The sequence below is a fragment of the Mustela putorius genome, unplaced genomic scaffold (genome assembly GCF_011764305.1).
Source record: "Mustela putorius furo isolate JIRA1106 unplaced genomic scaffold, ASM1176430v1.1 tig00003869_pilon_pilon_pilon, whole genome shotgun sequence".
NCBI classification, from domain to species: Eukaryota; Metazoa; Chordata; class Mammalia; order Carnivora; family Mustelidae; genus Mustela; species Mustela putorius.
This window is the reverse complement of record NW_025422021.1, coordinates 8,138,928-8,154,259: the sequence shown is the minus strand read 5'-3', so window position 1 is coordinate 8,154,259 and position 15,332 is coordinate 8,138,928. Positions and strand designations below refer to the sequence as shown.

The 15,332-nt window shown below is 41.1% G+C and overlaps 1 protein-coding gene across 1 annotated transcript in view; it reads right to left on the bottom strand.

Annotated features, from left to right (window-relative positions):
* The window catches only part of SP3 (Sp3 transcription factor), a 57,914-nt gene extending 43,380 nt beyond the window's left edge, over positions 1 to 14,534 (bottom strand). Inside the window, exons 1-4 of the mRNA XM_045066938.1 lie at positions 14,396 to 14,534; positions 13,615 to 13,763; positions 12,996 to 13,118; positions 4,368 to 5,727 (exon numbers count right to left, since the gene is read on the bottom strand). Of these exons, the coding sequence (XP_044922873.1) occupies positions 4,368 to 5,727; positions 12,996 to 13,118; positions 13,615 to 13,763; positions 14,396 to 14,402 (1,639 nt within the window). The 5' untranslated portion in view covers positions 14,403 to 14,534. The remainder of the gene's footprint in view (positions 1 to 4,367; positions 5,728 to 12,995; positions 13,119 to 13,614; positions 13,764 to 14,395) is intronic.
* Positions 14,535 to 15,332: the final 798 nt, after the last annotated feature.

Genomic DNA, 15,332 nt, shown 5'->3' with positions numbered 1-15,332 from the left:
ACAAGCTGAAGCAGAGGTCATTTTTGTTTGAAGGGGAGCTTAAGAAAAGCAAAAAGTCAAAGAAATTCCAGAGTCCCAGTAAAAAATCTGGGTCTTCTCATTTATTATGAAAAGTACTACATTATTTCCATGCTTATCAAATACAAAATTCAAACCAATGATGTAAAAGTGTTAAGCCTTTTCCCTGCGCATACTATGCTCTAACACAGACAAAAAATTTTTATTCTTATTTTCAGGTGAGATACATCTTAAAGTAATTTATCTTGCTTCTTGCCAATTTAAAAAGACAGTACATCAAGGGCAGTTTTCCTATTACCAAATCTTCCCAAAATTAAAATTTCCTGGGTTTCATTATTAAACATGCTGTTGTGTACTTTGCAGCATTTGTTCTCATTCTCCTTAACTTTTATTTTCTCAATTTTTTTCCCTAGTCCTTTAAAACTGGGATGAAATTCACATTTAATGGTCTCCCAGAGAACATCCTTATTTTACCCTTCCTTATCACCATTTAATACTAAATTACCACTTTAAAAAGTCCATCTTAAGGGCATTGGTTGGTTCAGTTGGTTAAGCATCTGACTCTTGGATTTCAGCTCAGGTCATGATCTCAGGATCATGAGATCAAGCGCCACCTTGGCTCTGCACTGGATGTGGCACCTACTTAAGATTCTCTCTCGTCCCTCTGCCCCAAGCCCACTCGCTCTCTCTCTCTCTAAAACACAAAACAAAACTATATTAAATTTGTAAAGTAAAATTCAAAAAAAATTTAAATTCCATTTTGTATCTAATTCATATAATGTTGCTATTTTGATAGTATTTTAGAAATAAACTACTGTACTGAAGATTTGGTGCTTTTTAACAATCTAATTCATAAATCTACAAAAATCACAAATAAATCTCCTAGGATTTTTTTTAATATGTATAGATCTCCATAACATTAATTTTGTACAAGCTTAAAAAGCTACCAGCTATATCTTCAGAAATATGCCATTCTATCAGTATTCTCCAACTTTTTGGTCTCAAAACTCCTTCTAAACTCTTAAATATTACTGAGGTCTCCAAAGGCTTTTGTTCATATAGATTACATATTTAGTATCTACCATATTAAAAATAATGAGAAACTATAATTTTCTGTTTCAAGAATAAACCCATTGCATGTTAACATAAATTAACGTTCTATGAAAAACTATTTTCCAAAAATATAAAACAAAATCTTAATGAGAAGAAAGAGCATGTTTTGCATTTTTGCAGAACTCTTCTAAAATGTCTAGTTAAAAGAACACAACTGGAGTCTCATATTTTGCCTCTGCATTCTGTTTGCAGCATGAGGTTTGGGGTGAAGCGAGAAAGAATAACTACTCCTACAAATATACATGGTTGGAAAAGAGGTAATTTTATTGCCTTTCAGCATTCTTTGATACTATATATCAAACTTCACAAGTGGCAGTTTCTTTATAGGTCAGTTGCAACGTAAAACCTGAAACCATATTGATAAACTTTCCACACACTTGCTATTGGTCTATCTCAAACTCTGAATGGATCTTTTTACCCCTGCATGATTTTGTACTATGAACTGATATTTGACAACTACTGGTTCACTGAGTTATCATATAGATCTTCCAAATGTTGGTACATTTCTTTATAATACAGTACACTCCCCAAAAAATCCTGTTTATTAATATCACTATCCATCTCATCAGAAAAGTATTTTATTAGTAAAAGCTCAAATTCATAGTAGCAGTTTTGAGTTTTCCAAAATTCTAATTTTTACTGGAAAACCCAAATCTTATCATTGGTAGCAAATTAAAAAAAAAGGCTTTTTCCTTTAAGTAACCAGCTCACTTAATTTTTTTTTTTGAGAAAATATTTGCTCTTAAATACACAAATCTCTCAATAACCAGTTTGTCAGTTTTTCTTTCAAGTTAAAAACAGCCTTTCATGAAAACAGCGTATAATTCACCTTGCAACTTCCACAACTGTACAACCAAAAATTTTTTCTTAAAACAATCATCTTACTTTGTCATATAGCAGAAATGCTTTATTAAAGCATACTTCCCAGGGACGCCTGGGTGGCTCAGCTGGTTAAGCGGCTGCCTTCGGCTCAGGTCATGATCCCAGCGTCCTGGGATCGAGTCCCACATCGGGCTCCTTGCTCAGCCGGGAGCCTGCTTCTCCCTCTGCCTACCACTCTGTCTGCTTGTGCTCACTCTCATTCCTCTCTCTCTCTCTCTGACAAATAAATAAATAAAATCCTTTTTAATAAATAAATAAAAGCGTACTTCCCATTTTATCACAAAGAATATTGCAAAGACAAGTAGCGAGAACAGCATATCAAAAATACAGTGAGATACCACTTCACACCCATTAGGATGGCTATAATCAAAAAGAAAGACAATTGTAAAGGTTGGTAGGAATGTAGAGAAATTGGAACACTCAATGGTGTAGTCCCTTTTGAAAAATTCTGGCAGTCCCTAATAATGTCAACAGTTACCATACAACCCAGCAATTCCACTCCTTAGTATATACTCACAAGAAGCAAAATCATGCCCACACAAAAACTGTCCACAAATAATCACAGCATTCTTAATAGCCAAAAAGGACAAACACTGTTCCTCAACTGGATATATATACTGCATTTTCTTCATTTACCTCACTGTGGAGTATTACTCAGCCACAAAAAAAGGAATGAAATACTGACACAGGCGACCACACAGATAAACCTTGAAAATATTATACTAAATGAAGGAAGTCAGACACAAAAAGCCACAAAATGTATTATTCCACTGATATGAAATTATAGGCAAGTCCAGAATAGGCAAATCCAAAGAGACAGAAAACAGGTTAGTGGTTACCAGGGATTAGGGGAAGGAGGTAATGAGGAGTGACTGCTGATAGGCTTGAGTTTTTTTGTGAAAAAACTCTAAAATTTGATAGTGGTGATCGTTGTACAAGTCTATAACTACATTTAAAAAACCCACTGAATTATGTACTTCAAAGTGTGAATTTTATGGTATGTGAATATATTTCAGTAAAGCTAATTTTTAGAAAAGGAAATGCAGCACTCAAGGGTCAAGATTTAGTAAAAATAACTATTTTGACTAGTTCATCAAAGTTATTCTTAAGTGAAAACAGTATTTTTCTTTTTTAACTACAAATACATGATCATGAAGACCACAACAACTAGCAAAATAGTTTGGTGCCACTAATCTCATTTTTGCTAAGGAACAAGCCATTTTGTGTAAACATCAATGCAATGAAAAAGGCAAATAACTTTAGTATTAAGAAAAGTAATCTGACATCAAGGATCTCTGAGAGGGTCTCCGGGATCCACCAGGAGCCCACAGACCATGCTTTGAAAATGGGTGCTCTAAACCATTGCTTCAGAAGGCTCAAATGCAATTAAAGGCTTGCCAAGTACAGATCTGAGACTTTAGAACAATGCCAATTTTCTAAGGATAGATGACAAATTTCTCCAAAGAAAAAACGTAATCTCTACTGTGACAGGAATTACTTCGATAAATCAAATTTGAGGGTCCAAATATAAGAGCTTGGAATCTTGGGACTCAATGGAAGATTATAATAATAACACAGTCATCACAAGAACCCAAATACAAAGAAGGATAAAACTAAGAATTTAGTGCACAACAAAACATTCACAACATGTTATCTAAATGAACATTAAGGTAATGATGATACCATCTCTTTTAAACTATATTATTTAATTTCTGCCAACATTCAAAGAGTAGACTTCTGAAATTTCTACCCATACTATCAATAACAATATATCTAGCACAGTTAAATTTAATATTCACTATACACTTACAGAAATAAACTCTCACAGAATCAAAGAATTTTAGGTCTGGAAAGTACCCTACGATACAGTTACCTAGTCCAAAATCCCATTTTATATAATGAGAAAACCAAGTTTGCAAGAAAAAAGGAATCTGGCCACAATCACACAGCTAGCTAGTGGGTCAGACAACATAAATAGTCTTGGCTCCCAGTGCCATGTTTTCACCATGCCAATCTGACTCCCCAAATATAATGCAAAAGTGTTTAATTTACAACACCTGCCAAATAAAAATTTCGTAATGCTTAACAATACCAATCAGATATGAAAACATATAAAATGAAGGGAAAACTACAAACGTAATTTATGGCAAAATGGAGAAATGAATCCTTGACTTTAAAACTTTCAAGAACAATCTGGAAGACTTCATAATGTCTACTTTTCATACAAACATGGGGAAATGTATCATCACCTGTAAAGATAGCCAGATGTATTGAAAACACCTTAAAAATATTTAAAAATATCCCTACATGTCAATAAATCACTTATCTATGGCATGACATGACTTAAGACTCACCTGCAGGACTGTCAGCATTCTCTCCTGGGTGGAGCTGTATACCAGTAGAATCTATAGAGTTTACTGTAACTGTCTGTAGATTTGGCAACTGACCAGTGCTTAGACTAACTGGAGTTGAAGTCAAGGCTCCACCTGCTGCAACTTGACCAAGCGTGAGTGTCTGAACAGGCGTCAAAGTTATTTGTTGGGCAGCAGTATTCTGTATTTGCAAATTCTGCAAGTTCTGGACCCCTTGTACTTGAAATGTTTGCCAAGTTATCTGTCCAGAAGGGGTCACTGTCTGTGCCTGAATTAAAAAGGTTCCAGGATTCAGCTGCAACTGAAGATTTTGCAAAGCCTGTTGTGATATATTCTGACCACTGGCTTGCACACCATGGATTGTCTGTGGTGTAATACCTTGCACAATTTGGGCTTGACTGGTTGGCTGCTGAGACTCTGGAAGTTGTAGATGTTGTACAACAGGCTGTGCTGTAGAAACCTGAATATTCTGAGCCTGTGTCTCTTCAGAAACAGACGACTGGATATAATTTCCCTGAAGATCTGAAGAATGGACTTGCCCACTAGAAGTAGTCAAGCTATTTGTGTTTTGTTGTAATATACCTGTACTATCTATAGTAACAGGCAATTGTGATGAAGATGATGTTGGCACAAATAAATCTGTATCAGTATTAGTTTCATTAATATCAGGAGAAACCCGCTCACCAGTCCTTTCTGAATTGTCTGAACTATCCATAGCTTGTCCTGTGTTTATCAAATGTCCATCGGCATTAATGCCTGCAGTCATTGTCTGAGAACTGCCCGAGAGTCCCAAAGAATCTAGATCGACACTATTGATTGGTACAAAGGTAATATTTCCTGGCAGACCAAGAGGCACATTAGCAACTACTTGGGTTTGGCCAGGAAAAGATGAACCACCAATTGCAACTCCCTGAACCTGGACTTGACCAGTCTGTGGTATGAGATTCTGGATATTAGCAGGAGGTGTTCCAGAGGCAAGCAAGGTCTGATTAGAGCCAGGAATGATCTGAATTTGGCCACTTTCTTGATTTATACCCCCATTATCTGAAGAGCCTGTGAAGCCAATCTGAACCTGCTGACCATCTGTTGACTGAATCTGTGGTATTACTTGATATTGAACATTGGACACTGTACCATTTGATGAATCTGATCCTGGTGCAACTGAAAATATTTGTTGATTCTGCAAATTCTGAAGGGGAAGGACATACTGCCCACTTGAAGTAGCAGCACCTGGAATCTGTACTAGATTACCAGCTTCATCTTTTATAGTTGTAGGTGTGGCTGACAAAACCTCCCATCGGTTTGGTGCTCCTCCTAACTGCGCAGAAGCCAAATCACCTGTCTGGATAAAGAAAACAAAAAATGTTACATGATATATTATTTGTGGCATATTTAAACCAGTCCTAAAAAAAAATCTAAAAACTGACAAAAATTCTACTACCTGAAGTTAAAAGTTCTCTTAATTACATAGCAGACTTCAAATACTGAAGCAGTACTACATAAACTACAATAATCATTATTTCCAATTTTGTTAGTTACCGCAAAGATAACCCATGCTATTTGAGCAGGAAAAAAATTTCAATCAGAGTAATCTTTGTTTTACCAACTGATCTTCTAATTCCTCATCTATGATCTCTAATCCATACGGTTAAATCAACAGAAGTATAAGTGGCTAGAAAAGATATGGACAGCTCAAATCAAGTATTATCTCGAACACTGGAGAGTTAAAAATATATATATACAACCTACTTAAATACGTATCACTAATTAGGTACATTATATTTGTATAAAAAAATAAACATAACTAGTACAGTGTTATCAAGTCATCTGAGTTAGAAAAGTCGGTATTTGTATTATTGCTGTACACCTTAAGTCAAAAGCTACTCTTTTATGGCATACATTAATGTCCTCCATAGTAAACTCTTGGCTAAGGCTATTCCATTAGCAAGGCATCAAATTCTTTACTTTTCCCATGAACTACCAAAAAAAAAAAAAGAGAGAGAGTGAGTGAGAGAGGGACCTTAAAAAATTTTAATGAGGAAAGATTATTAAACTATGACCACATGGCAAAGTCACTCCATCTGAAAGGTTTTTCTAGACTCTAAAAAGCTGGAGGATATAGACGATGGTTTTACCTACTACTCTATTTAAATTTGCAGTACAATGATAGACATATACATTATGCATTCTGTGATGTGACAGAATTCTAAGTTATCATACCCGTATTTTATGGATTAGGCAACAGTGGAAAAATACCAACAAAGGAAAGTAGAAAGCAATAAAATCTAATACAACAATTTCTAAGAGTGAAAACACCAGAGCCATTCTTTTAATGCCAAGTACCATGACAGTGATTTATATCATTTACTCCTTACAACAATCCCATAAGGTAGGTGTTATTACTATCTTCATTTCACAAATGAAATAACTGAGAACCAAAATCACACAGGTCTCAAATGGCCAAGATAGTTGGATTTAAAACTAGGCCAAGTCTAACTCCAGAAGCCAGGCCTTTAATTCTATACTAAACTTGTCTCCCACTAAGACCAAGGATAAAGATACGGAGAATGAGATCCTATATGAATTACTCACCCTCAAAATAAAGCTATTTCTATGCCACTTCCTTCTAGATCTATAGGCAACTTCCTGTGACTCTGCATATCACTACACAATGAAAACTTAAGCATATTCAGTCAGCATTCTCAACCTAGGACCTACACCTAGGCTTCAAAGGACCTCTGAATCCTCTAAATAAATGTATCAACTTTTTGAGAAAGTGGAATTGGGAGACAGAGGGATAATCTAGGATTTCATCACATTCTCAAAGTAGGTGTATGACCACACAAAATGGTTAAGACATACACTGTTCTCCAAGTAGGAACCATTCCACAAAATTCAATAAAAATCTTCTGGTTCTACAATATTTGAAGAGTTTCTTAAAGAAACTACCTAATTTTCATGCAGATGCATGGTTGAAAAGCATGTAGTTCAATGGAAGAACCACAGTTTAATGATTCAAGAAGATTTGCACATATTTGCCAAGTAGAAATGAACATATGAGTATGCTCACGAAATAAACAATTTCTATTTCAAATGATTCCCAATTCATCCAAGCAGATACACACATACATGCTATGACTATGTGAACAGTGGTGTGCACTAGCCATATGATCAAAATGCTTTTTAGGAACACAGAGATGGGGGAAAAAAAAAAAAGGTTTCGCACAGAGATAAAGTAATCTTAGAATAAAATTTATGACTTCACCGTAGGAAGCTAGGAAAGAGAGAGAGAGGCATTAATGAATGTATAAAAACAATAGCCACAGACAAAAGGAAACTAAAGAAGGTGTAGTTTGGAATTCGACAGGATCCAGAAAAGACTCAGATTCATAGAATAAAGTAAGGGGGAACAAGACTAGATATTTTATCAACGCCTGTAGTTAATGGCTTTGAAGACTGTGCTCAGGAGTTTGGACTTCATCCTACAGATAGTAAATGAAAGCTGTAAAAGGTTTTTAGGCAAGTGAGTGGTGCAATCCGGTCTGTGTTTTATAAACTAAGGCCCTGTGATGGAGACTGAAAGAAAGGCGGAAGAGACTAAAGACAGATAAACTGTGGAACTCTGTACAAATGTGTAGGCTTGAACTAAAATAATCATCTTTTAAATACAAACATTTAAACTTATCAAACTTAAATTACTAAAGAAAAGACCAGTCATTAAAGTTCTATGTCATTCTTCAACTTCTATTTGGTTCAGGAATTACAAGCCTAAATCATCTTCATCTCATCCCAATATGAGAACAGTAATTCATATTTCACTTCAGTCTCTTAGCACTTTAAATAAAGATATTTATATCTATACTTGATACTGAAATCTACACTAAAGTATAATGTCTAAAAATCCAATCTTAATTTTCCTAAGGTTGCTGTTTACCTCTGGAGAACTGACTGTTGAATTTTTTTTTTTTTTTTGGACCAGCACTAAAATTTACAATTCCTCAACATATACCAAAGGATACAGTATTTCAGGTATAAATCATTTTACAATACTGGCATTTTGTCCTTCTTCATCCTTAAAAAAAAGGCCAAATTTGTGGCATCTAAAAGTATTACTTTCTTGCAAAATGGTAGTAAGGGCAGATATTGAACGATCAGTGAACAGCTTTTTTTTTTTTTTTTTTTTTTAGGATTTTATTTATTTGACAGAGAGAGAGATCACAAGTAGGCAGAGAGGCAGGCAGAGAGAGAGAGAGAGAGAGAGAGAGGAGGGTAAGCAGGCTCCCTGCTGAGCAGAGAGCCCGAGGCGGGGTTTGATCCCAGGACCGTGGGATCAGGACCTGAGCCGAAGGCAGAGGCTTAACCCACTGAGCCACCCAGGCGCCCCAGTGAACAGCTTTTTAGTCAAGAAATTCTGTGAAAATAAATATAGCTACTCAAATGACAAATCTGACTAAGTACTACCCAAGAACCCCTCTCCAGAAGTTAAATAAAAATAAACTGTGGTATCACTTTTCCCAACAATGCAGGCCATTAATTGAAGGGAAATCCTCAAACCTAAGACAGCATGATGTATTTGAACTTTTTTGAATAAACCTAAGGTGAAATGCATACACAAGAAATATTTATAAAGCACAAACCCAGGGGAGGAAAAACAGCAACAAACAATTTAAAGCAAAAAAGGCAACAAAAAGGATCTTTTAAATGAAATAAATTTACTGTTTTAAAAAATTTACTAAGTATTAAATTTTTTAATGGAACTGGAAAGAAAACACCAAGTCAGAAAACTATCAGACTTCATGATTTTTACCATTATGCTTGGGGGAGGGGCATGCATTACACTAGAAAGGAAAAGATTCAGAACTGACTTCTAGTCCTAGCTAAAACTGTGGAATTGTGTGTGATCTAGAGCAGGACTCATTTTTATGTTAAAAATGGGGAAATTATTACCTAGTGGCGTCATAAGAACCAGAAGAAAGCGTTATGCTTTACAAACTATAAAGCACTATACAATCCTAAGATAACATTATGATTAGTAAGATTATGAGAACAGAGAATGATCTGCATGCCTAGTACAACTTTTGGCATAAAGACCAGTAAATATTTATTGAGTGAATACTTAAAAGTATTTAGTTTAAAATCATTGCAAAGAAAATGACAGAACTGATCAATCCCCTTTCATTTGTAAGAGAAATTTTATCAGCAGCACACCACTAAAAGAGATGACTCAGAAAATCATCTGAGACCAAAGAACAGTTATAAAAATATTTGATGTTAGGCTATGGAAACACTATAGAAATAAAAGAAGAGAGACATAAAAACATATAACCCAGGCAAGAACTAGTATTTGGTTCAGGTTCAAGATAACCCTCAAGAAAAATCAACCAGTGTTTCTTTCAGGAATTCTAATATTCTTACCAGACAACTAACAAAACACCATTTGACAAGGAAGTTGGCATTGTTCTAAAAAGTTGAAACTGAAGGTACTCTTAAGTGTCCTTCTGTACATAAACACATGATAACAGGGTAAAAAGGACCAAAACCAAGAGTAGCCCTGGGACGTTGCTATAGCAATTCATTACAAGGGCATTCTCCTGTGCAACCAGGCATAAAAATGGAGGGGGGGGAGGGGCAGTTGAACGAAAAAAAAAAGAGGCTATCTTCTCAGATAATACCTGTGGAAAGGAAAAAAGAAAAATTCATACCCCTTATTGCATAGCATTCAGAAAGGATTATTAACTTCTCAGTTCCCACAAGTGGCTTTTTGAAAGCCAGAAAAAGGCAAGGGCAGAGTGTTACTGGAAACAAAAACAAGTATGAAGCTAAGGTAGAAACAAACTAAGAACCAATCTCAGGCAATTACTCAAGTTTCTTTAAGTCTTCAAGAAACAATGAAGAACTCAAAACCAATTTCAAATAAAAACAATTATCCAATTAACTGATTACAATTTAAGGTACAAATGAAATAAGCGAATTAATAACTTAGAAATTCACATCAATATAGATTAGATAAACTAATATTGCATGAAACTCTACATCTTATATTTCCTGATTACTAAAATTAACTCTACAACTTTTAATAATAAAGTACAAAAAAGAGTCTTGCCATCAAACCAACTTTGGGAGTCCATGCTGTGGGACATTATAGGTGAGAATGGTTTATGATTTTTAGCACAGTACTGGAGCTAACCATTCTTGGCCAGGATCCAGAAAGAACCCATATCATATTATAGTTAATTCTAAATTCAAGACACTTAAATCTCCAGTACAGCTGACTGGCTTTTCAATGCCCTTGTAATCTTAAAATACCAAACTAAGCTAGCACAAAGTTGAATTTATATGCATATTTCTATTTGATTTTAAACACAACGACACTATATGCAGTGCAGTACCCTGGATTAGATCCTGGAACAGAAAATGGGCACTGGTGGGGGGAAAAAGTGAAACAAGAATGAAGTCTGTAGCATAATTAATAATACTGTATTGCTGTTAGTTTCCTAGTTTAGACAAATGCACTACATTAGGGGAAGCTGGATGAAGGGCAGAAGATAACTCAGTTTTATTTCTTCAACTTTTTTATAAATAAAAATTGCAAAATAAAATAAAATAAATCACAACTACAAAAAAGCTCTTTCTCTCCAGACCTCTTATGATTCCCAGTAATTCTGAGTGATTACAATAAAATTATCTAAGCACATTTTTAAACAGAAAAAATGCCCATAAAAATCACTTAAAATCTCTTTCATTTTTTAAGATGTACACGTCTGAAATTCACTTTTAAACTGGAAAACTAATTTTCCCAGTGGCTAAGGCAAACATAATCAAGCCAATCTTACTAATTCTACTTAGTGAAAAATTTTATTAATGCATACCAAATGTACAAAAAAAAGGGCTCCTACTGATTCTAGTTCAGGTTCATCTGGTGGGAAATGTGATGTCAGTAGAGATTTGGTAGCTGAGAGGGAGTTGAAGAGGATGGAAACAACCTCCCTACAAGTATATAACCACAGTAGCATAAGACCAGAGACAGTGTTTTCTATTGCCAGGGCTGAGATTCACATATACAAGTACACATACAAATTTTTCACCCATAACTTCCTCCTTCACTTATCCCCCGCCCCCATCAGTGAGCTATATAAACTTGTTAAATTGCAGTCACAAGAAGTTTCTCATCCTAACTGAAAATACTGTAAAAGGCAAGTAGAAGCAATCTGCTTTGCACTTTTACTTGAGCAGTGTTTTTAAGATAAACAATTTGTTTTGGCACTGTGGGGCTAGTTTTGTTTAGAAGTAACAATGCCTCTCACAAACGTGATTTTACACTTTCATATTTTAATCAGCTTACAAAAGCACAGTACTTTTGAAGAATACTTTTAAGACATTAAAGCTATTCCTCTACAGTATAATTTGAAGCACTAAAATTACAAATATTTTACAGCTTAACATCAGCTTCACATGCCTATAATTTCCTGCAGATTATAACAAGTATCATACTTTTTTGTCCATAGTGACCAACCAAAATACCACTACACAAATCAATTCTATAATCCACCTCAAAAGAAACCAAAAGTGACTGGGAGAGCTTTTTAATATTTTAATAAGTGAACACATCTACATGTTTAACACAACAGCGATGATTCACACAGATACAAATCACAATTAACAGTCTTAAAAATTTTGTCTATCAATTTTGTGTTACGCCCTCATACAACACACTGACCAGCTCCTCCCCGCCTCCCGCCCCCAAACTAAAAACCCTACAAACAGAATCCCACCAAACCTTATCAGACCAGTAATCGCAGTAAGATGAAAATACAGCTTTGCCAACCAAACTTAACTGTAAGTACGGTATACGTTAGCATGCATGTAAATACAATTCCTTACACGTACTTTTGTTTCTAACACTGGCATTTAATTCTCAATTTCAAAAGCCAATGCATCATTTTAGTAACTTCGCCAATTTCAACGATCGCTAATCGAATGTTTCACTTATTCCACTTAAGAAGAACTCCTGCAAATTTGAGTCTTCTGCAAAAACTAAAATACAACAATTTAGAATGGCCTCTAAAAAAAGCACTCACAAAGTGTTCACTGCTGCATACAAAAGGGTAATTCAAAGAGTAAACCTTCATTCCTTTTTTGGTTTCTTTTTAGCAATTTACGCATTAAATCAGTAAGACCTAGTAAGTTCCAGCAGAAAAAGCTCCAGGTTCAAAGATACTAGAAACTAAAGACACTGCCTCTATAGTTGATACTATCTATGGCCGATAGGCTGTGCTTGAAAATTCTGTAGTGTTCAGCGAAGGAGTTTTCAGCACTGATATGAATTGCTCAAACATCCATTTTGGAGTCCTCTACCCCCGCCCTCTCTGACTTCATTTTGTAGTGCATTTGGATCGAGGCGCCGCAGTGACAATTTAGAGAAAGCCTGGGCTGGCCTCGGATCCACACAGGCATGCGAAGGAGCCCAAAAGGGCGCCCCGGCAGCGCGATCCGTCCAGATCTCGGAAGGCGCGGGCGCCGAGGAGGCCTTTCGGGCTGGCGGGCGCGCCGCAGGCCCGGGATGGCGGGCGCAGGGCCTTGGCGGGGGCGGGCCGAGCGCGCGAGACTTACCGCTCCGGCGGCGGCGGGGGCCCCGGCTGCGGCAGCCGCCTCCTCCTCGTCGTCGCCCGGCGATGGCGGCCCTATCTTGCTGCAGGTAGCGGCCAGCAGGGCGAGCGGTGACGGCTGAGTGTCCTACCCCCGATGGGCGGGTTCAGAGAGGGAGACAGGGGGAGGGGTGGCGGTTAGGGCCGGGCCGCCGCTCGCACAGGAAGTGCGCCTCGGTCCCCGCAGGCTGAGCCCCGGCGAGCGCCAGCCCGCGCTCTCCTCCTCCTCCTCCTCCTCCTTCTCGACTCCGGCTCGCGTCCTCCCGCTCGCACGCACACCAACTCCGCCGTCCGCGGGAAGGCGGGCGGCGGGCTGCGCGCCGGGCCTCCACCTTCCGCCCGGAACCCACCCCCGGGAGGGCGCACACGCTGGCTCGCTCACACTCTCTCACACACTCACACACACACACTCACAAAAAGACGGCGGGAGGGGCAGCGCGGGCGGGGTCGGAGCGTTGGCGCCTCGGGCGGGCAGCTCCCGGGGCGGGGGGAGGGGAGGAGAGAGGCGCGGAGGGAGGGGAGAGGCGAGGGGAGGAGAAAGCGGCGCTAGGGGGGAGCCGGGCCGGGGCTCAGCCGCTCCTCACCTGGGCCGCCGCCGCCGCCACCGCGCCGTTTCCGTGCTGCTGCTGCTGCTGCAGATATTCGCCGTGGCCGCCGCCGCTGCCGCCGCCGCCGCCGCCACTGTCCACGTCCAAGGCAGCCATTTCCTCTTGTTTCACGGGCTTTTCGGGAGCTGCAGGCACAGCGCGGGGGGGTGGGGGTGGGGAGGAAGGCGGGTGGAGGAGAGGGAGGGGGCCCGCGGGCCGAGGCGAAATTACTCCGAAAGCCCGGACCGAGTCCCCTTCCCCTCCCCCACCCGCCCCCCGGCGGCGGCGGCGGCGGATCCCTCCTCCCCTCCTGCTGCTGCCCCCGCCCGCCGCTGCCTGTAACCCTCCTCCTCCTCCTCTTTCCCTCCTCCTCCTCCTCCCCGCGCTGCCCCTGCCCCCTCTCCTCTCCTCTCCTCCCCTTTCCCTTCGCGCCGCTCGCTCTCACTCGCGCTCGCTCCTCTCGCACCGTCAGTCACTCACACACGCCCGCCCGCCGCCCGCGCCCGCACACGGGGGGATGCGCTCCCGGCGGACCGGGCCGCCCGCCCCAGGGCCCGGCAGGGACACGGCGTTGCTGGGGCTTAAGGGGTGGACGGTGGCTGGCCGGGAGGGGAGGGAGGCGGAGGGGAGTGCGGCTTTCTGCCTCTCACAGACACTCGGTCGCACACACGGGGCCGGGAGCCGGCGGCGGTGGCGGCGGCCCCGGGCTGGCTGTGGTCGGCGGCGGCGGCAGCGGCGGCGGCAGCAGCAAGGGTTGCTCTCTCTCGGCTTTACGTACCGGTCATAGTGTGTTTAGGGCACCTCAGGCGGGGCTCCCCGCCGCCTTACACATGGTGAGGAGCGAAGGCGGCGGCGGCGGGAGAGGATGCGGGAAGCGGCGGCGGACACGGCCGGAGCGGTCCGGGGATTTTTTTTTCCTATTTTGATTGACTGTGCGGGAAACACAAAAGGTGGAGCCTCCAGCCCAAAAGGGGGGAAGAGGGTGACAGCCCGCCCGGAAGTCCCGCCTCTCTTCTCCGCGCTTATTCGCCACCACGCTCTCGGTCGCCAGTGCTCATTGGCCCGGATACCCGTCCGTCGCTCGGCCTGCCGGCGCGCTTCCTGTTTGCCCCCGGGTGGAAGGGGAGAGACAATAAGCGGCCGTGGCGGCGTAGGTTCCCGAGAGCGGCTACGGCTCAACTGTTACCCCGCTGTGCCCGCCTCGTTCGCCGGCTGCTGTCAGGCCCGAGACGCAGGCCTCTTCCACCTCGCAGGTGCTTGGAGCAGGCCCAGCCAAGCTGTAGGGGACTGGGCTGGGGAGGAAATCCATCCCCGGCGGCTCCCGTTCCACTCGACGCTTCCTCCATCTCGGCGGCAGCCTCCGCCGGATCTCCCCCAGGGCCTCGCGCTCTCGGAGCCGCCGCTTCCCTGCGCTAACAGGAGGCCGCCGCCGCTCAGCCCCGGGGCTGCTGCTACGGCCGCTGCAGCTACGGAGCAAACCAGACCCGCCCCACTAGCCCGGGGGGGAGGGAGCTGGTATAGGGGGAGACACCCCCTCCGAGGCTGGAGGAGGATTTTCTCTCACACATAACAGCTCTTAGATTCACAGGCAGAACCGTCTCGTTCCCATCCCCCTTAGCCCTAGGTTTCCAACCAGTCTCCCACTTGTACGTACCCTGGAGGCAGGCATTTAAAACAAAAATCTCAGTTCACCTCACTTACTGGAGGAGAGCTTT